We start from the raw sequence: 23,400 nt of genomic DNA on the forward strand, positions 1-23,400 counted from the left end.
CCTCATAAAAACTCATTACAGGATTGACGAACTTAATACCTATTCCATACACTTGCAACATCTGCCACATTGCTCCCCTATCCATCCTTTCATGTGCCTTTTCTAAATCTATAAAAGCAAAGAAATCGTCCCTGCCTTTATCTAAATATTGTTCACTTAAATGCTTCAATGTAAACACATGGTCTACACATTCCCTATCGATTGTAAAGCTACCTTGTTCATCTGCGATCCTGCTCTCTGTCTTCTAATTCTTTCACTAATAGCCCTACCATACACTTTACCTGGTATACTTAGTAAGCTTCTTTCTTTCAACACACCGGCCGTATCCCACCGAGGCGGGGTGGCCCAAAAGAAAAAACCAAAGTTTCTCCTTTCAAATTTAGTAATATATACAGGAGAAGGGGTTACTAGCCCCTTGGTCCCGGCATTTTAGTCGCCTCTTACAACACGCATGGCCTGCGGAGGAAGAATTCTGTTCCACTTCCCCATGGAGATAAGAGGAAATAAACAAGATCAAGAACTAGAAAGAAAATAGAAGAAAACCCAGAGGGGTATGTATATATACGCTTGTACATGTATGTGTAGTGTGACCTGAGTGTAAATAGAAGTAGCAAGACGTACCTGAAATTTTGCATGTTCATGAGACAGAAAAAAGGACAACAGCAATCCTACCATCATGTAAAACAATTACAGGCTTTCGTTTTACACTCACTTGGCAGGACGGTAGTACAGTGGACCCCCGCATAACGATATTAATCCGTTCACGAGAGCTCATTGTTATGCGAAATGATCGGTATGCGAATGAATTTTCCCCATAAGAAATAATGGAAATCAAATTAATCCGTGCAAGACACCCAAAAGTATGAAAAAAAAAATTTTACCACATGAAATATACATTTTCCTACACACGAAGAGAAGGATACATGCACAATAGTAGAGTAGTACATGCACAATATATATTGTGCATGTACTACTCTACTAAATGAAGAATAAATGACACTTACCTTTATTGAAGATGCAGCAATGACTGATGAGACACTGTGTCCTGGGAGTGCCTTTTCCTCCTGAGTACTGTAGGTCCTGTTTGGCATTTTCTTCCAGAACAGGCCTTATCACACTGTGTATGCCACTACGATTCTTAAATCTCTCAAACCAACCTTTGCTGGCTTTAAATTCACCAATATGAGCACTAGTTCCAGGCATTTTCCCTGTTCACCTGGGTGTTAGTCGACTGGTGTGGGTTGCATCCTGGGAGACAAGATTAAGGACCCCAATGGAAATAAGTTAGACAGTCTTCGATGACACTGACTTTTTTGGGTTATCCTGGGTGGAAAATCCTCTGGGGTTAATTGTTTCTTGGTATATTCTCAATAAGCCACACCAACAACGGTGCTACAGCAGCAGCAGATGATGCTACAGCAGCAGCAGCTGACAGTGCTACAGCAGCAACAGACGATGCTACAGCAGCAACAGACGATGCTACAGCAGCAACAGACGATGCTACAGCAGCAGCAGACGATGCTACAGCAGCAGCAGACGATGCTACAGCAGCAGCAGACGATGCTACAGCAGCAGCAGACGATGCTACAGCAGCAGCAGACGATGCTACAGCAGCAGCAGACGATGCTACAGCAGCAGCAGCAGCTGACGGTGGTACAGCAGCAACAGACGATGCTACAGCAGCAGCAGACGATGCTACAGCAGCAGCAGCAGCAGACAATGCTACAGCAGCAGCAGCAGCTGACGGTGGTACAGCAGCAACAGACGATGCTACAGCAGCAGCAGACGATGCTACAGCAGCAACAGACGATGCTACAGCAGCAGCAGACGATGTTACAGCAGCAGCAGCAGCTGATGGTGGTACAGCAGCAACAGATGATGCTACAGCAGCAACAGACGATGTTACAGCAGCAGCAGACGATGCTACAGCAGCAGCAGCAGCTGACAGTGCAGCAGCAGCAGCAGCTGTACCACCAATAGTAGCGATGGTTGATTGGGGTTTATTATACAACCTGGCCAGCTCGGAGACATGCACTCCACTTTCATACTTATCAATGATCTTTTTCTTCATCTCTATAGTACTTCTCACCCTTATTGCTGTAGGGTTGGCACTACAAGCTTTCTTGGGGCCCATGGTCACTTATTTTCCAGAAAAAGCACCGAAAACACTGTAATAATACGAAATGTTCTGATTGTATGCTTGGATGTTACCGCGGAGGCTGGCTGGTAAACAATGCCACCGGCGGAACATGTGAGCATGGCTCAGGCCGCACATTGGACGCGTCTCGGACGAAAATCGGTGAGCGGGTTTTTAAGCGGTATGCGAGGCAAAATTTTTGCGATTAAAGCAAGCGGTATGCGGATTAATCGTTATGTGATGCCATCGGTATGCGGGGGTCCACTGTACCTCCCTGGGCGGTTGCTGTCTACCAACCTACTACCTAGGACTCAGTAAGCTTATTCCACTATAATTTTTACTCTTTTTGTCCCTCTTCCCTTTATATAAAGGAGTTAGGCACACACACTGCCAGTTCCTAGGTACCTTCCCCTCTTTCATACATTTATTGAACACAAGTACCAACCACTCCAAAATTGAATCCCCACCTGCTTTTAGCATTCCTGTCATGATCCCATCGGTTCCAGCTGCTTTACCCCCTTTCATTATACGCAATGCCTCGTGCATCTTCCCCCCAGTCACATCTAACTCTTCTTTGCTCCTAAAAGATCTTATACCTCCTGGTATAACCCTGCCTCAGTGGGAGACGGCCGACTTGTTAAAATATATATATATATATATATATATATATATATATATATATATATATATATATATATATATATATATATATATATATATATATATATATATATATATATATATATATATATATATATATATATATATATATATATATATATATATATATATATATATATATATATATATATATATATATATATATATATATATATATATATATATATATATATATATATATATATATATATATATATATATATATATATATATATATATATATATATATATATATATATATATAATATATATAATTATATATATAGATATATATATATACATATATTTATATATATTTTTTTTTTTTTTTTTCAACAAGTCGGCCGTCTCCCACCGAGGCAGGGTGACCCAAAAAAGAAAGAAAATCCCCAAAAAGAAAATACTTTCATCATCATTCAACACTTTCACCACACTCGCACATTATCACTGTTTTTGCAGAGGTGCTCAGAATACAACAGTCTAGAAGCATAAACATATAAAGATACACAACATATCCCTCCAAACTGCCAATATCCCAAACCCCTCCTTTAAAGTGCAGGCATTGTACTTCCCATTTCCAGGACTCAAGTCCGACTATATGAAAATAACCGGTTTCCCTGAATCCCTTCACTAAATATTACCCTGCTCACACTCCAACAGATCGTCAGGTCCCAAGTACCATTCGTCTCCATTCACTCCTATCTAACACGCTCACGCACGCTTGCTGGAAGTCCAAGCCCCTTACCCACAAAACCTCCTTTACCCCCTCTCTCCAACCCTTTCGAGGACGACCCCTACCCCGCCTTCCTTCCCCTATAGATTTATATGCTTTCCATGTCATTCTACTGTGATCCATTCTCTCTAAATGACCAAACCACCTCAACAACCCCTCTTCTGCCCTCTGACTAATACTTTTATTAACTCCACACCTTCTCCTAATTTCCACACTCCGAATTTTCTGCATAATATTTACACCACACATTGCCCTTAAACAGGACATCTCCGCTGCCTCCAACCGTCTCCTCGCTGCTGCATTTACCACCCAAGCTTCACACCCATATAAGAGTGTTGGTACTACTATACTTTCATACATTCCCTTCTTTGCCTCCATAGATAACGTTTTTTGACTCCACATATACCTCAACGCACCACTCACCTTTTTTCCCTCATCAATTCTATGATTAACCTCATCCTTCATAAATCCATCCGCCGACACGTCAACTCCCAAGTATCTGAAAACATTCACTTCTTCCATACTCCTCCTCCCCAATTTGATATCCAATTTTTCTTTATCTAAATCATTTGACACCCTCATCACCTTACTCTTTTCTATGTTCACTTTCAACTTTCTACCTTTACACACATTCCCAAACTCATCCACTAACCTTTGCAATTTTTCTTTAGAATCTCCCATAAGCACAGTATCATCAGCAAAAAGTAACTGTGTCAATTCCCATTTTGAATTTGATTCCCCATAATTTAATCCCACCCCTCTCCCAAACACCCTAGCATTTACTTCCTTTACAACCCCATCTATAAATATATTAAACAACCATGGTGACATTACACATCCCTGTCTAAGACCTACTTTTACCGGGAAGTAGTCTCCCTCTCTTCTACACACCCTAACCTGAGCCTCACTATCCTCATAAAAACTCTTTACAGCATTTAATAACTTACCACCTATTCCATATACTTGCAACATCTGCCACATTGCTCCTCTATCCACTCTATCATATGCCTTTTCTAAATCCATAAATGCAATAAAAACTTCCCTATCTTTATCTAAATACTGTTCACATATATGCTTCAATGTAAACACCTGATCTACACATCCCCTACCCACTCTAAAACCTCCTTGCTCATCCGCAATCCTACATTCTGTCTTACCTCTAATTCTTTCAATTATAACCCTACCGTACACTTTTCCTGGTATACTCAGTAAGCTTATTCCTCTATAATTTTTACAGTCTCTTTTGTCCCCTTTCCCTTTATATAAAGGGACTATACATGCTCTCTGCCAATCCCTAGGTACCTTCCCCTCTTTCATACATTTATTAAACAAAAGTACCAACCACTCCAACACTATATCCCCCCCTGCTTTTAACATTTCTGTCATGATCCCATCAGTTCCAGCTGCTTTACCCCCTTTCATTTTACGTAATGCCTCACGTACCTCCCCCACACTTACATTCTGCTCTTCTTCACTCCTAAAAGATGGTATACCTCCCTGACCAGTGCATGAAATTACTGCCTCTGTTTCTTCCTTAACATTTAAAAGTTCCTCAAAATATTCTCGCCATCTACCCAATACCTCCATCTCCCCATCTACTAACTCCCCTACTCTGTTTTTAACTGACAAATCCATATTTTCCCTATATATATATATATATATATATATATATATATATATATATATATATATATATATATATATATATATATATATATATATATATATATATATATATATATATATATATATATATATATATATATATATATATATATATATATATATATATATATATATATATATATATATATATATATATATATATATATATATATATATATATATATATATATATATATATATATATATATATATATATATATATATATATATATATATATATATATATATATATATATATATATATATATATATATATATATATATATATATATATATATATATATATATATATATATATATATATATATATATTTTTTTTTTTTTTTTTTTTTTCAACAAGTCGGCCGTCTCCCACCGAGGCAGGGTGACCCAAAAATGAAAGAAAATCCCCAAAAAGAAAATACTTTCATCATCATTCAACACTTTCACCACACTCACACATTATCACTGCTTTTGCAGAGGTGCTCAGAATACAACAGCTTAGAAGCATATACGTATAAAGATACACAACATATCCCTCCAAACTGCCAATATCCCAAACCCCTCCTTTAAAGTGCAGGCATTGTACTTCCCATTTCCAGGACTCAAGTCCGACTATATGAAAATAACTGGTTTCCCTGAATCCCTTCACTAAATATTACCCTGCTCACACTCCAACAGATCGTCAGGTCCCAAGTATCATTCGTCTCCATTCACTCCTATCTAACACGCTCATGCACGCTTGCTGGAAGTCCAAGCCCCTCGCCCACAAAACCTCCTTTACCCCCTCTCTCCAACCCTTTCGAGGATGACCCCTTCCTCGCCTTCCTTCTCCTATAGATTTATATGCTTTCCATGTCATTCTACTTTGATCCATTCTCTCTTAATGACCAAACCACCTCAACAACCCCTCTTCTGCCCTCTGACTAATACTTTTATTAACTCCACACCTTTTCCTAATTTCCACACTGAATTTTCTGCGTAATATTTACACCACACATTGCCCTTAGACAGGACATCTCCACTGCCTCCAACCGTCTCCTCGCTGCTGCATTTACCACCCAAGCTTCACACCCATATAAGAGTGTTGGTACTACTATACTTTCATACATTCCCTTCTTTGCCTCCATAGATAATGTTTTTTGACTTCACATATACCTCAACGCACCACTCGCCTTTTTTCCCTCATCAATTCTATGATTAACCTCATCCTTCATAAATCCATCCGCCGACACGTCAACTCCCAAGTATCTGAAAACATTCACTTCTTCCATACTCCTCCTCCCCAATTTGATATCCAATTTTTCTTTATCTAAATCATTTGATACCCTCATCACCTTACTCTTTTCTATGTTCACTTTCAACTTTCTACCTTTACACACATTCCCAAACTCATCCACTAACCTTTGCAATTTTTCTTAGACAGGGATGTGTAATGTCACCATGGTTGTTTAATATATTTATAGATGGGGTTGTAAAGGAAGTAAATGCTAGGGTGTTTGGGAGAGGGGTGGGATTAAATTATGGGGAATCAAATTCAAAATGGGAATTGACACAGTTACTTTTTGCTGATGATACTGTGCTTATGGGAGATTCTAAAGAAAAATTGCAAAGGTTAGTGGATGAGTTTGGGAATGTGTGTAAAGGTAGAAAGTTGAAAGTGAACATAGAAAAGAGTAAGGTGATGAGGGTGTCAAATGATTTAGATAAAGAAAAATTGGATATCAAATTGGGGAGGAGGAGTATGGAAGAAGTGAATGTTTTTCAGATACTTGGGAGTTGACGTGTCGGCGGACGGATTTATGAAGGATGAGGTTAATCATAGAATTGATGAGGGAAAAAAGGTGAGTGGTGCGTTGAGGTATATGTGGAGTCAAAAAACGTTATCTATGGAGGCAAAGAAGGGAATGTATGAAAGTATAGTAGTACCAACACTCTTATATGGGTGTGAAGCTTGGGTGGTAAATGCAGCAGCGAGGAGACGGTTGGAGGCAGTGGAGATGTCCTGTTTAAGGGCAATGTGTGGTGTAAATATTATGCAGAAAATTCGGAGTGTGGAAATTAGGAGAAGGTGTGGAGTTAATAAAAGTATTAGTCAGAGGGCAGAAGAGGGGTTGTTGAGGTGGTTTGGTCATTTAGAGAGAATGGATCAAAGTAGAATGACATGGAAAGCATATAAATCTATAGGGGAAGGAAGGCGGGGTAGGGGTCGTCCTCGAAAGGGTTGGAGAGAGGGGGTAAAGGAGGTCTTGTGGGTAAGGGGCTTGGACTTCCAGCAAGCGTGCGTGAGCGTGTTAGATAGGAGTGAATGGAGACGAATGGTACTTGGGACCTGACGATCTGTTGGAGTGTGAGCAGGGTAATATTTAGTGAAGGGATTCAGGGAAACCGGTTATTTTCATATAGTCGGACTTGAGTCCTGGAAATGGGAAGTACAATGCCTGCACTTTAAAGGAGGGGTTTGGGATATTGGCAGTTTGGAGGGATATGTTGTGTATCTTTATATGTGTATGCTTCTAGACTGTTGTATTCTGAGCACCTCTGCAAAAACAGTGATAATGTGCGAGTGTGGTGAAAGTGTTGAATGATGATGAAAGTATTTTCTTTTTGGGGATTTTCTTTCTTTTTTGGGTCACCCTGCCTCGGTGGGAGACGGCCGACTTGTTGAAAAAAAAAAAAAAATATATGCTTCAATGTAAACACTTGATCTACACATCCCCTACCCACTCTGAAACCTCCTTGCTCATCCGCAATCCTACATTCTGTCTTACCTCTAATTCTTTCAATTATAACCCTACCGTACACTTTTCCTGGTATACTCAGTAAACTTCTTCCTCTATAATTTTTACAGTCTTTTGTCCCCTTTCCCTTTATATAAAGGGACTATACATGCTCTTGATGCACTCTAATGCGCATGATTAAAATCATGTATTCAGAATTTAGATATGAATAATAAAATAAAAAAATTAAAAAGTCTTCAGCTGCATCTATAATTTTTTCTTTTTTTTTTTTAGATATGTGCATTCATTGTTTTCTTTAATATTAATATTTAATTATAGAAATGTCATGGAGGCAATGGAATGGCTTTTAGATCAAGGTAACATGGAAGATGGCGGAACTGACAGTATAATTGGGGTCAACAGTGGAAGCAGCACTGAAAGTAGAGAAAACATGGCCTCTGACCTCATGGCCTCCAACAATGTAGTTAATGACCATCCTCAAGACCCAGCAGAGAAAGTTCTTAATACATTTCTTCAGTACAGAAAGAAGTGGTTCCAGGTTAGTGTTCTCCACTTAATTGTATACAATTAAGCACTGCTGAATTGTACACAAGTATCCTTAACCCTTTGAGGGTCGACAGGCCCTCTCCGAAACTCGTTCTCAGGGTCGGCCAAATTTCAAAAAAAAAAAAAAATTATTTTTTCTTATGAAAAAATAGAGTATTTTTTTCTAAACATTATAGGCTAAACAAAAAAATTTTAACGTCAATACTTACCGAGATATGGAGGTGTGAAATTTGCCAAAATTGAACAACATATGGTAACATCGCCGACTGCCGTCACCCGGTATTTTTCTATTTACTTTTTTATGTACTATTTTCAATTATTTTTCAATTTTTCTTTTTCTGAGTAACTTTTATGGCCTCTGAGGCCAACATGATCAGTATTTTGTAAGTTATTTCTTTTTCAATACTACACAATAAGGGCGTAAACACTGTTGTCATTATTTTGTTTACAGAAAATATTTACACAAACAAACAATATGAAATGTTGTTTATTACTATTTTTCTATATTTTATATACACATATACAGTCACAGGGAATGTTTCTAGAAGTTCTGCAGCCTGTGGAACTCTTTGAAACATGGTGTCATGCACAGTGGAGTTTTGCACTCCTCACACATAAAACGAGTGTCTCTGCGTTGTTGTGGGCGTTTTTTTGTATGTGAACAGACGTAACACCTCTTCTGAGCCTTTTTCTTCAAAGCAGTAGCAGGCAGTTTTACCAGGAAGTTATCACCATGCTTCAGACGAGCAGGTAGTTGTTGATAATTTGGTGGGCGGTCAATTGCAGGTGCTGTTCCTTGGTACTTGAATACTATTTGTCTGATGACAGACAAACAGAATTCGCCGTACTGTGGTTTGTTTCTGGTGCTCATCTTATACATATTATAAGCATTGAGCATGGAAATGTCCAGAAGATGGAAAAACAGTTTGATGTACCACTTATAACTCTTGCGAACACAATCAGCAAACCCAATCTGCATGTCACATTTGTCCACTGAACGCATGTTGAAGGTGTAATCAATCACAGCTGCAGGTTTTAGAATGGGTTCATTTCTCTCTCTATGCTGCCTGCCACTGTCTGCCATTTCATTAGGGTGAATTGATGACAACAGTGTGACATCTCGTTTGTCATGCCACCGAAATGCCATGATGTCATTGGCAGCAAACGCCTGCACCTCACCTCTACAAGTGCCAGCGTCGAACCTGGGCATATGTTTTCGATTTACACGCACTGTGCCACACACATCTGTCATGTTCACTCGCAAAAAATCACTGAGTGAGGGGCTTGTGTACCAGTTATCTGTATATAATATATGCCCCTTACCAAGGTATGGTTCTATCATTGTTCGAACCACATCACCTGAGATGCCCAATAACTTCCTGGTATTTTGCAATGTATAACTTCCAGTGTACACAATAATATCCAATACCAGACCACTGTAACAATCACAAAGCACAAACAACTTTATACCAAAGCATTTCCTCTTGCTTGGTATGTACTGCTTGAAAGAGAGTCTTCCTTTGAACAGAATCAAAGACTCGTCAATTACAAGCTTCCTGAAGGGATAAAAATGCGTACTGAATTTCTGTTTCAGATACACAAACACATTCCTAATCTTATATAACCTGTCAGTTCTGTCAGGCCTGGTTTTATCTGAGAAGTGAAGCATACGTAACATTAGCACAAATCGATTCACTGGCATTATATCACTGAAACCTGGTGTTGCAATCAGGGGGTCTGTTGACCAGTATGATTTCACTTTGTGCTTATACACATGTGGCATAAGCATTATTGTGGCAAAGAAAAGATACATCTCAGCCACAGTTGCCTCCTTCCACTGGTGTAGACGTGATTTTGGTGAAAGTAATGTGTTTGCCATGGTGTACTCGTAGTATGTGTTGCTTTCCATGACAATACTTTTCATCAGTGGTTCGTCAAAGAATAACTCGAAACATTCCAGTTCAGTGGCATTGTTCCCAAGTGCACAAGATGGCCGTATTCCACTTTGGCTGCCATCAAACTGGTGGGGATTTGGAACAAAATTGACAGCTTCCTGCCAATCCCAGGTGCGGTCTGCTGGTGGGTACTGGACAATGACAGGTGGTTGTGGTTGTGGAGGTTGTGGTTGTGGAGGTTGTGGTTGTGGAGGCTGGTGTGGTGGGGGAGTGGGGGATGGTGGCCTTTGTTCTAGATCAGCTGAGGCAGCGGCGTGGGTGGCAGCGTGGGTGGCAGCATCGCCCACTGCTGGTGCCTCACCGCCGGCACCACTACCACCACGCACATTTTCCATCCCAATTGCAACAGTATCTTCGTCATTTTCACTGTCTGTTCCTGTTGTACAGCCACAGGATGTACTCCGAGATACACTCCTTCCCCTTGGAATAGCATATGGCACACTTCCAGAGCGCATATATCGTCGTATATACTGACGCTTCACTGGGGAATATTGCACTTCACTATCACTACTGGAACTAGTTTGAAGAGCTTGTAGTTCATATTCACTATCACTATCATCACCCATGCTCTCATCTGAGTCTGGGATTTGGGAAAATAGAAGTTTCCTCTTGGGTTCTGGAACAACTGAACGTGAACACGAGGGCCCAGCACCAGAGGTGGAAGGCTGAGGGTCGTCTGGGTTTTCTTCACTATTACCGATATTATGGTCATTAGTTTCGGTCAAAACCTCACTAAAACCACGAAACTCATCTTCACTGGCACTTCCATCACTATTAGAACTGTCACTGGGGAACAAAAGTGTCCCAATTCGCCGAGGAGTGAGGAGCTTCTTACCGCGAGGCATGGTGGACATTGTTTACTAAGAGGGCATTCCCACAATGCACCACTGGGTCCCAGATTTTTTTTCTACCGCGCACACCGACCACGCAGACCCATTCTCTCACACCTAGGCCTACCAGCCTTTTCGCGCGAGATTTGAGGCCGCTAGAATTTATGCGTACTAGTACGTCAAAAACCCCTACGCGTAAGACGTACTAGTACGACGAAAACCCTCAAAGGGTTAATTTTTTCTTCTCTTGATTGATTTTCCAGGTCTTCTTTACTTCTGGAAAACTTGGGGTTTCTCTAATTGCTGAATTTAAAGATGGATTTTGGGGGTTCATCTTACACCCTACTACCCATACTGCCTAAGCTTTATTAAAAGTGCCAAGGAGAAAACGCACAAATTTTGTATTGACACTGCTACAGCAATTTTGTACTTATTACTTTTGTTTGTCTTCTCAAGATAGTATTTCTACCTGTATGTACATGCTGGTGATTGATAAGCAAGCTACATATGTAAATAAAGATAAGGTTTAGTCTGCCCGAAATGCCCCGGCATGATAGTGGCTTTCTTTGTACTTAACAAATTAGAATTGTAATCACTGCAGAGTAATAAATAAATCTTTAAAATTTTTAAATCTTTAAGATGAAGAAAGACCATTAGACCCTGGTTCAATGGGTGTTCAGTTATCCTTCTGAACGTTAGCCAGAAGTGAGGGGTTGAAAGGTTGATTTGAAAATGGTAGGATAAGAGGACAAGGAGGCTTTAGAGTGGGTAGGGGATGTGAAAGTGTTCAGTGATGAAAGTATTTTCTTTTTGGGGATTTTTTCTTTCTTTTTGGGTCACCCTGCCTTGGTGGGAGATGGCCAATTTGTTGGAGAAAAAAAAAAAAAAAGAGAGAGGACAGGCAGCTTTGATATCCAGCCTGCAGATATTTCTGTATGGGTTGAATTTAGGAATACGATGCTTATTGATATGAAACATCACGTGCAACTTTCATTATTTAAAAAGACAGCACCAATACCCTCAGTGGATCAAGACACTAAATGAGAAGGCTGCTCAGCAGTGTTCAGTAATAGGTGCACGACTCGTATAGGTTTAATGCATTTTTTGTGCTTACTGTATAATTGAATTAAGAGCTTGATGCCTGTATTTCCATGGCAGTAAAATATGTACTCTATATGTATATTCAATTAGATTACCTTTAACCCTTTGACTGTTTCGGTCATATATATATGTCTTACAGTGATTATGTGTGAGTGAGGTGAAAGTGTTGAATGGTGATGAAAGTATTTTCTTTTTGGGGATTTTCTTTCTTTTTGGGTCACCCTGCCTTGGTGGGAGACGGCCGACTTGTTAAAAAAAAAAAATATACGTCGTACGAGCCATTGTGTTTGACGTATATATACTCAAAAATTCTAGTGGCTTCAAATCAAACAGGAGAAAGCTGGTAGGCCCACATGTGAGAGAATGGGTCTGTGTGATCAGTGTGCACAATATAAAAGAAAATCCTGCAGCACACAATGCATAATGAGAAAAAAAAACTCCGACTGTGTTTTTGGATTAAAACGCCGACTTTGAGGTGTATTTTCATATAGTTTTTATGGTTATATTCTCATTTTTGTAGTCACATTCGATAGAATGGAAAACATATTATAGAAATAGAGGTGATTTTGATGGGTTTTACTATGAAAAGGACCTTGAAATGGAGCTCAAAGTAGGGGAAATGTTTGACTTTTGCTGATGTTCAAGAGTAAACAGATGTCATTGTCCAATAAATGTCCAACTAGTTATTCTGATATGCAGTCATGATTGGGTTGATATTATTTATACAAGTATTGCAATATTCCAGTAGTCTGCATAACAGTAAATCTTCTAATTTTTGTTTGAATAAAAATTCAAAATAGAAAGCAAAAGTAACATCAGAGGGGCCTGGAGATGTGACTAATGAACAAAGAAAATGTTATTTTAGAGCCAGAAATGTCAGTATTGCTCATTCTGGACCCTATTTTGAAATTGGCATATTTTTTAATTTGCATGAAATTGGCCAAATTGCCAATTTCTGACCACTTTATTGGATAGTTGAAATCGGTAAATGGGCAGCTTCTTGTACTCAATCGATAGAACAAATGGAATTCTAAAGAAATAGTTATGAGTTTGGTCGAATGGAACAATGGAATTAGGTGAAAATAGGGCTCAAAGTGGGCGAAATCGCCAATTCGTAAATATCGCCAAGGTCGCTAACTTCACGAGAGCGTAATTCCGTAAGTTTTTTATCAAATTTCTTACTTTTGGTGTCATTACCATCGGGGAAAAGCTTATCTATCACTTCATGAGAATTTTTTTTTTCCAAATATTTTGCAACACCAGACATTGCAACATCAGGATTTGGGGTTGCGACAGTCAAAGGATTAGTATCTCAACTCCAGATGATGATTACAGGTAGATTTTTACATGTTACATATGCCTTGTATAGAAAGGGGTTTAGCTATAGGTAATACATATTTTAAGAAAGAGTATAAATGAGTATACAGGATGTGATGTAGGGCATAATGACAGTAGTTTGTTGGACTATGTATTGGTAGACAAAAGACTGTTGAGTAGACTTCAGGATGTACATGTTTATAGAGGGGCCACAGATATAAGAACATAAGAAAGAAGGAACACTGCAACAGGCCTACTGACCCATGCGGAGCAGGTCCATGTTCCCCCTGGATTTGCCCAATGACCCACCCAGTCTGGTCACCTCCACTCAAGGATGGAGCACTGCACCATACCCAGCAGCACAAGCTAGTCAGGTCCAACTCACACCCACCCATACCCACTCATGTATTTATCTAACCTATTTTTAAAACTACACAACGTTTTAGCCTCAATAACTGTACTTGGGAGTTTGTTCCACTCATCCACAACTCTATTACCAAACCAGTGCTTTCCTATATCCTTCCTGAATCTGAATTTTTCCAACTTGAAACCATTGCTGCGAGTCCTGTCTTGGCTGGAAATTTTCAGCACGCTATTTACATCCCCTTTATTTATTCCTGTTTTCTATTTATACACCTCGATCATATCCCCCCTAATTCTACACATTTCGAGAGAGCAGATTCAGGGCCCTCAGTCTATCCTCATAGGGAAGATTTCTTATACATGGGATCATCTTTATCATCATCCTCTGTACGTCTTCCAGAGCATTTATATCCATTCTGTAATACGGTGACCAGAACTGAGCAGCATAGTCTAAATGAGGCCTAAACAAGGATATATAGAGTTGAAGAACAACCTGAGGACTTCTATTATTTATACTTCTAGATATGAAGCCATGAATTCTGTTAGCTTTATTGCGAACACTAATGCACTGTTGTCTTGGTTTTAGATTACTGCTAACCAGAACTCCTAAATCCTTTTTGCAATCAGTAGTATTAAGATCTACATTATTTAGTTTATATGTGGCATGGTTATTTTCCTGTCCAACATTTAGAACTTTGCATTTGTCAATATTAAATTGCATCTGGCACTTCTCCAACCATTGCACCAGTCTATTCAAATCATCCTGGAGTGCTCTAGTGTCCTCATTAGAATGAATTGGACGCCCTATTTTGGTGTCATCAGAAAATTTGCTTATGTCGCTATTTATTCCCTCATCTATGTTGTTTATGTAAATTGTAAACGACAACGGGCCCAGTGCTGATCCCTGAGGATCACTGCTTGTGACATGCCCCCATTCTGATTTCTCCCCATTTATGCAAACTCTCTGCTGTCTATTTGTCAGCCATGCCTCTACCCAGGAAAAAATTTCTCCTCCTATTCTGTGTGCCTTAAGTTTCCTCAATAGCCTCTGGTGTGGAACTCTATCGAAAGCTTTACTGAAGTCCATATACACAATATCATATTCATTACCATGATCTACCTCCTCAAACACCTTAGTGAAAAAAGTTAGTAAATTCGTAAGACAGGAACGCCCCTTTGTAAAACCGTGTTGAGATTCATTAGTCAATCTGTGCCTGTCAAGATGGCTACGAATTGCTTCGGCAATTATTGATTCCATAAATTTTCCCACTATGGAGGTAAGGCTTATTGGTCTATAGTTCGAAGCCAAGGACCTGTTACCTTCCTTGTAAATAGGTATTACATTTACCATTTTCCACTTATCAGGAACTATGTTCCTCTTTACATTCCTTTAACACCCTTGCAAACAGTTCATCAGGGCCTGGGGATTTGTTAGGTTTTAGTTTCTCTATTTGTCTGAGGACCATGTCACTAGTTACTGCAATTGTACATAGTTTATCATCCTGTTCTACATAATCTGTTATTTCAGGAATATTGCTAGTATTTTCCTGGGTGAAAACTGAGAGGAAGTAGGTATTGAGAATTTCACACACATCCTTATCACTGTCAGTGATCTGACCAGAGTTACTCTTAAGTGGGCCAATCTTGTCCCTAATCTTCTGTATACCTGAAAGAACCCTTTTGGGTTAGTCTTTGAATCCCTTGTGACCTTAGCCTCATAATCCCTTTTTGCTTTTCTTATTCTTTTCTTTATTTCTCTCTTTAACTGAATATATTGATTTCTTAACTACCCATCCCATCTTTTGATACGCCTATATATGCCTCTCTTTTGACCAACGAGACGTTTTAATCTATTGTTCATCCATTTGGGATCATTTTTGTTAGATCTAATTTCCCTACTCGGAACAAAAGTTGTCTGGGCAGCTAGAACTATGCTCTGAAAAATGTCATATTGGCAACCAAGATTATCTACCAGACCCATAGTCAGGACATCCCAATTTAGCCCACCCAGGTAATTTTTCAGTTCCATGAAGTCGAACTGAAAAATCAGATCACTTTTTAGTTATAGCTACAGTGAAAGTAAAAGGTAGATGGGATACAAGGAAAATAGAAGCAGCAAGTAAGAGAGAGGTGAAGGTTTGTAAACTAAAAGAGGAGGCAGTTAAGCTAAGATATAAACAACTATTGGAGGATAGATGGGCTAGTGAGAGTAGAGGCAATGGGGTCGAAGATGTATGGGGTAGGTTTAAGAATGTAGTGTTAGTGTTTAGCAGAAGTTTGTGGTTACAGGAAAGTGGGTGTGGGAGGGAAGAGGAGCGATTGGTGGAATGATGATGTAAAGAGAGTAGTAAGGGAGAAAAAGCATATGAAAGGTTTTTACAAACTAGAAGTAATGCAAGGAGGGAAGAGTATATGGAGAGAAAAAAAAGAGGTTAAGAGTGGTGAAGCAATGTAAAAAGAGAGCAAATGAGAGAGTGGGTGAGGTGTTATCAACAAATTTTGTTAAAAATAAGAAAAAGTTTTGGAGTGAGATTAATAAGCTGAGGAAGCCTAGGGAACAAATGGATTTGACAGTTAACCCTTTGACTGTAGTGGCCGTATATATACATCTTACGAGGTACCGTGTTTGACGTATATATACTCATAAATTCTAGCGGCTTCAAATCAAGCAGGAGAAAGCTGGTAGGCCCACATGTGAGAGAATGGGTCTGTATGGCCAGAGTGCACCATATAAGAAAAATCCTGGAGCACACAGTGCATAATGAGAAAAAAAAACTCTGACCATTTTTTTTAATTAAAATGCCGACTTTGTGGTTTATTTTCGTTTAGTATTTATGGTTGTATTCTCATTTTCTTGGTCTCATTTGATAGAATGGAAAATATATTATAGAAATAGAGGTGATTTTGATTGATTTTGGTATAAAAAGAACCTGGAAATGGAGCTCAAAATACGGGAAATGTTTGAATTTGGCCGATGTTCAAAAATAAACAAACGATGTCATTGTACAATAAATGTCCAAGTAGCCATTCTAATATGCAGTCATGAATGGGTTGATGTTATTTATACAATTATTACAGCATTGCAGTAGTCTGCATAACAGTAAATCTTCTATTTTTTGTTTTGAATAATGATTCAAAATAGAAAGCAAGAGTAATATCACAGGGGCCTGGAGACATGACTGATGAACAAAGAAAATGCTATTTTAGAGCCAGGAATGTCTGCATTGTTCATTCTTGTCCTTATTTTGAAATTGTCATATTTTTTAATTTTTGTGAAATTGGCCAAATTGCAAATTTCTGACCATGTTATTGGGTAGTTGAAATCGGTAAATGGGCAGTTTCTTGTACTCAATCGATAGAAAAAATGGAGTTCTAAGGAAATAGCTATGAGTTTGGTCGACTGAAACACTGGAATTAGGTGAAAATAGGGCTCAAAGTGAGTGAAATAGCCGATTTGTAAATATCCCTGAGGTCGCTAACTTTGCGGAGCCGTAATTCTGTCAGTTTTCCATCAAATTTCGTTTTTTTGGTGTCATTACAATCGGGAAAAGATTCTCTATCATTTCATAAAAAAATATTTTTTTTTTTTTTTTTTTTTTTTTTTTTTTAAATTTTGCGACGCCAGGAGTTAGAGGTACGTATCAGGAAAATGGAGAATACAGGAAAGAGTAAGGTTATGAGGATAACAAAAAGATTAGGTGATGAAAGATTGAATATCAGATTGGAGGGAGAGAGTATGGAGGAGGTGAACGTATTCAGATATTTGGGAGTGGATGTGTCAGCGGATGGGTCTATGAAAGATGAGGTGAATCATAGAATTGATGAGGGAAAAAGAGTGAGTGGTGCACTTAGGAGTCTGTGGAGACAAAGAACTTTGTCCTTGGAGACAAAGAGGGGAATGTATGAGAGTATAGTTTTACCAACGCTCTTATATGGGTGTGAAGCGTGGGTGATGAATGTTGCAGCGAGGAGAAGGCTGGAGGCAGTGGAGATGTCATGTCTGAGGGCAATGTGTGGTGTGAATATAATGCAGAGAATTCGTAGTTTGGAAGTTAGGAGGAGGTGCGGGATTACCAAAACTGTTGTCCAGAGGGCTGAGGAAGGGTTGTTGAGGTGGTTCGGACATGTAGAGAGAATGGAGCGAAACAGAATGACTTCAAGAGTGTATCAGTCTGTAGTGGAAGGAAGGCGGGGTAGGGGACGGCCTAGGAAGGGTTGGAGGGAGGGGGTAAAGGAGGTTTTGTGTGCGAGGGGCTTGGACTTCCAGCAGGCATGCGTGAGCGTGTTTGATAGGAGTGAATGGAGACAAATGGTTTTTAATACTTGACGTGCTGTTGGAGTGTGAGCAAAGTAACATTTATGAAGGGATTCAGGGAAACCGGCAGGCCGGACTTGAGTCCTGGAGATGGGAAGTACAGTGCCTGCACTCTGAAGGAGGGGTGTTAATGTTGCAGTTTAAAAACTGTAGTGTAAAGCACCCTTCTGGCAAGACAGTGATGGAGTGAATGATGGTGAAAGTTTTTCTTTTTCGGGCCACCCTGCCTTGGTGGGAATCGGCCGGTGTGATAATAAAATAAAAAAATAATTTTGAGGAATTGTTAAATGTTGATGAAGATAGAGGGGCTGTGATTTTGTGTATAGGGCAAGGAGGAATAGCATCTTGTAGGAGTGAGGAGGAGCCAGTTGTGAGTGGGGGGGAAGTTCGTGAGGCAGTGGGTAGAATGAAAGGGTGTAAGGCAGCTTGGATTGATGGGATAAAGATAGAAATGCTAAAGGCAGGTGGGGATATAATTTTGGAATGGTTGGTCCTATTATTTAATAAATGTATGGAAGAGGGTATTGTACCTAGGGATTGGCAGAAAGCATGCATAATTCTTTTGTATAAAGGCAAAGGGGACAAAAGAGAGTGCAAAAATTATAGGGGAATAAGTCTGTTGAGTGTGCCTGGTATAGTGTATGGTAGTTATTATTGAAAGAATTAAGAGTAAGACAGAGAGTAAGATAGCAGATGAACAAGGAGGTTTTAGGATAGGTAGGGGGTGTGTAGACCAAGTGTTTACAGTGAAACATATAGGTGAACAGTATTTAGATAAGGGTAAAGGTTTCTGTGGCATTTATGGATTTGGAAAAGGCATATGACAGGGTGGATAAGGGGGGCAATGTGGCAGGTGTATGGAATAGGAGGTAGGTCACTGAAAGCAGTGAAGAGTTTTTATGAAGATAGTGAGGCTCAGGTTAGAGTATGTTGGAGAGAGGGAGATTATTTCCTAGTAAAAGTAGGCCTTAGACAAGGATGTGTGATGTCACAATGGTTGTTCAGTATATTTATAGATGGGGTGGTAAGAGAAGTGAATACGCAGGTTGAAATTAAGACACATGTGCAACATCTGGGTATCTTTATTGTAGACGTTTCTCCTTCCAGTGGGTTTATCAATACAAATTCCAGGACATAACTTGAAGACAGTAGAACTATGTACAGAAGATGAGGTAATCAGTCCCTCAACCTTGGAGTAGGTGCGAAGAGCACTGTAGTCGTGGAGATTCTGAAGCAGAAGCAAGGTGCCTGACACTTATATACTAACGTCAGGTAGAAATGGAATGGGTAGAAGATGAGGGCATTGTGTTGGCAGGAGGTGTGGGGTTAAAAGATAAAGAATCTAACACAAAGTAGGAGTTGTCACAGTTGCTCTTTGCTGATCACACTGTGCTTTTGGGAAATTTGGAAGAGAAGTTGCAGAGGTTGGTGGATGAGTTTGGTAGGGTATGTAAAAGAAGAAAATTAAAAGTGAATATAGGAAACAGTAAGGTGATGAGGATAAAAAAAATTAGGTGACGAAAGACTGGATATCAGATTGGAGGGAGAGAGTATGGGGGGAAGTGAATATATGTATTCAGATATTTGGGAGTGGATGTGTCAGCAGATGGGTCTATGAAGGATGAGGTGAATCATAGAATTCATGAGGGAAAAAGGGTGAGCGGTGCACTTAGGAGCCTGGAGACATAGAACTTTGTCCATGGAAGCAAAGAGGGGAATGTACGAGAGTATAGTTATACCAACACTCTTATGTGAGTGTGAAGCATGAGTGGTGAATGTTGCAACAAGGAGAAGGCTGGAGGCAGTGGAGATGTCATGTCTGAGGGCAATGTGTGGTGTGAATATAATGCAGAGAATTCATAGTTTAGAAATTAGGAGGAGGTGCGGGATTATCAAAACTATTATCCAGAGGGCTGAAGAAGGGTTATTGAGGTGGTTCAGACATGTAGAGAGGATGGAACAAAATAAAATGACTTCAAGAATGTATAAATCTGTAGTGGAGGGAAGGCTGGGTAGGGGTCGGCCTAGGAAAAGGTGGAGGGAGGGGGGTAAAAGAGGATTTGTATGCGAGGGGCTTGGACTTCCAGCAAGCATGTGTGAGCGTATTTGATAGGAATGAATGGAGACAAATGGTTTTTAGGACTTGACGTGCTGTTGGAGTGTGAGCAGGGTAACATTAGTGAAGGGATTCAGGGAGGCTGGACTTGAGCCCTGGAGATGGGAAGTACAGTGTTTGCACTCTGTAGGAGGGGTGTTAATGTTGCAGTTTTATAACTGTATTGTAAGCACGCCTCTGGCAAGAGAGTGATGGAGTGAACGATGATGAAGGTTTTTTCTTTTTTGGGCCACCCTGCCTGGGTGGGAAGCAGCCAATGTGTTAATAAAAAAAAAATGCTATATACATTCAGGTATGTAACTACAGGTCCACTTCCCTTTATCCGAAACCCTTGAGGCCGGTATTGTTTTGAATTTCGAACTTTTTCTCGAATTTCAGAATGATTCTCAACGCCGCCACTTGGCGGTGTGACCCAGCACTTAGTTGACCGACGCTTCACACTCCACGAAAAAGCTTTGATTTTCAGAACTTTTTGAATTTCAGAATTTTGGATAAAGGGATGTAGACCTGTATTATGAAAGAAGAGCTATTACTGTCATTATTAAGTCCCTGCTTTCACTTTTTTTGGATTTCTTTTTTTTTTCTTTATTGCTTTCATATTCTGTTTTCTTCAACATTTTCCCCATCTTTTTCTTCCTCCCTCCCTCTCTCCCCCTTTCTTTTCACTACCTCCTCCTCTTAGAATATTTGTATGAAAGTAAAAAATGCATTCTTGAAAGCTCCTGGGCCCAATATGAACTTAAAAATAAACTCGTTAAAGGAAAGTCACTTCCCCATCTAGTGAATCAATGCATGTTATTCTAGGACAATAGTGAGCAATGAAACTTCTGAGATCATTTATCTTGGATAGTCCTTAATCATCTGGCAACTGTTCAAATGACAAATGTGTGTAAATTAATAAGACAGTGAAAACTGAAGTTTAATCAGTTTTTTATGTAGTGGCATTGTAGGGCTGTAGAACATATGTTAAGTAGGCTGAATTGTTTGGCAAGAAACAGCTGTGTTTCAAAATTTGTAAACACAGATTACTTTACAGAAAAGTTTTTCTTAACATTGGGAAATATTTTATGAGACCTAGTGTTAGATACTGTGTATAGAGAGAATAGGGTGGAGGATTTAACCCCTTGACTATTGCAACCCCAAATCCTGAGATGTCTCCTGGTGTCGCAAAGTTTTTTGTTAGGAAGTGATGGAGAATCTTTTCCTGATGGTAATGACACCAAAAGTACGAAATTTGATGGAAAACTGACGGAATTACGCTCTTGCGAAGTTAGCGACCTTGGCGATATTTATGAATTGGCGATTTTGCCCACTTCGAGCCCTATTTTCGGCTAATTCCATTGTTCCAGTCGACCAAGCTCATAGCTGTTTCTTTAGAACTCCATTTTTTCTATCGATTGAGTACAAGAAACTGCCCATTTACCGATTCCAACTACCCAATAACATGGTCAGAAATTTGCAATTTGGCCAATTTCACAAAAATTAAAAAAATCTGACAATTTCAAAATAGGGTCCACAATGAACAATACTGACATTTCTGGCTCTAAAATAACATTTTCTTTGTTCATCAGTCACATCTCCAGGCCCCTCTGATATTACTCTTGCTTTCTATTTTGAATTTTTATTCAAACAAAAAAATAGAAGACTTACTGTTATGCAGACTACTGCAATATTGTAATAATTGTATAGATAACATCAACCCATTCATGACTGCATATTAGAATGGCTACTTGGACATTTATTGGAAAATGACATCATTTGTTTACTTTTGAACATTGGCAAAAATCAAACATTTCCCCTACTTTGAGCTCCATTTCAAGGTTCTTTTATAGTAAAACCAATCAAAATCACCTCTATTTCTATAATATGTTTTCCATTCTATCAAATGAGACCAAGAAAACGAGAATACAACCATAAATACTATACGAAAATAGACCACAAAGACGGCATTTTAATTAAAAAAAAATAGTCAGTTTTTTTTTTCTCATTATGCACTGCATGCTGCAGGATTTTTTTCATATGGTGCACACTGACCTCACAGTCCCATTCTCTCACATGTGGGCCTACCAGCTTTCTCCTGCTTGATTTGAAGCCGGTAGAATTTATGAGTATATACAGGTCAAAAATGGTGGCTCGTAAGACGTATATATACGACCAAAACAGTCAAAGGGTTAATAAATGTACTACTTATATGGTCAGAGATGACCATTCAAGCAGTTTATTTATTGAAACCTGTATACTGTAATTGAATAGGTATACAGTATAATGTGAAATAAATTCTGGTGACTGCTGTGCATTCATTAGAATATCCCAGCATTCTAATTTTATATCTAAAGCTTCCACTGTATAATTCCTTTTTTTTTTCTTTTCAGCCAAATCCAGAGGCCCTGGAAAAAATTATGCAAATGGGCTTCAAAAAAGATGATGTCATCAATGCCCTGCGTGTTAGTGGAAATAAACAGAGTGTAGCTGTAAGTTGTCTTGGCTAGTTTATTTAAATGGCTATACTTAAGTTTTTTCATTATAATTGCAGTGTTAAAATAGATATTACTTGGGTTAACTTCTAGCAGACTTTACAAAAATTGTGACAACCTAAACTTGCTTTTTTGTTTTAGAGAGCTGAAACTACACTGCTATCAGGATGATCATAAACATTATTTTATTATAGCAAAAATGTCCAGTATCCTGAGAATACGGATATTAAATTTGCAAGCTGTAGTCATGAGTTTACAAAGTAAAATAGGTAAAGGATATGAAAGAGGGGAAGGTACCTAGGGATTGGCAGAGAGCATGTATAGTCCCTTTATATAAAGGGAAAGGGGACAAAAGAGACTGTAAAAATTATAGAGGAATAAGCTTACTGAGTATACCAGGAAAAGTGTACGGTAGGGTTATAATTGAAAGAATTAGAGGTAAGACAG

General features: G+C 39.1%; 1 protein-coding gene across 1 annotated transcript in view; it reads left to right on the forward strand.

Moving 5' to 3' along the window:
- The window catches only part of Kpc2 (Kip1 ubiquitination-promoting complex subunit 2), a 48,720-nt gene that overhangs the window by 12,691 nt on the left and 12,629 nt on the right, over positions 1 to 23,400 (forward strand). Inside the window, exons 5-6 of the mRNA XM_070083520.1 lie at positions 8,255 to 8,474; positions 22,852 to 22,950. Of these exons, the coding sequence (XP_069939621.1) occupies positions 8,255 to 8,474; positions 22,852 to 22,950 (319 nt within the window). The remainder of the gene's footprint in view (positions 1 to 8,254; positions 8,475 to 22,851; positions 22,951 to 23,400) is intronic.

Source organism: Cherax quadricarinatus, chromosome 10 (assembly GCF_038502225.1).
Source record: "Cherax quadricarinatus isolate ZL_2023a chromosome 10, ASM3850222v1, whole genome shotgun sequence".
NCBI lineage: Eukaryota > Metazoa > Arthropoda > Malacostraca > Decapoda > Parastacidae > Cherax > Cherax quadricarinatus.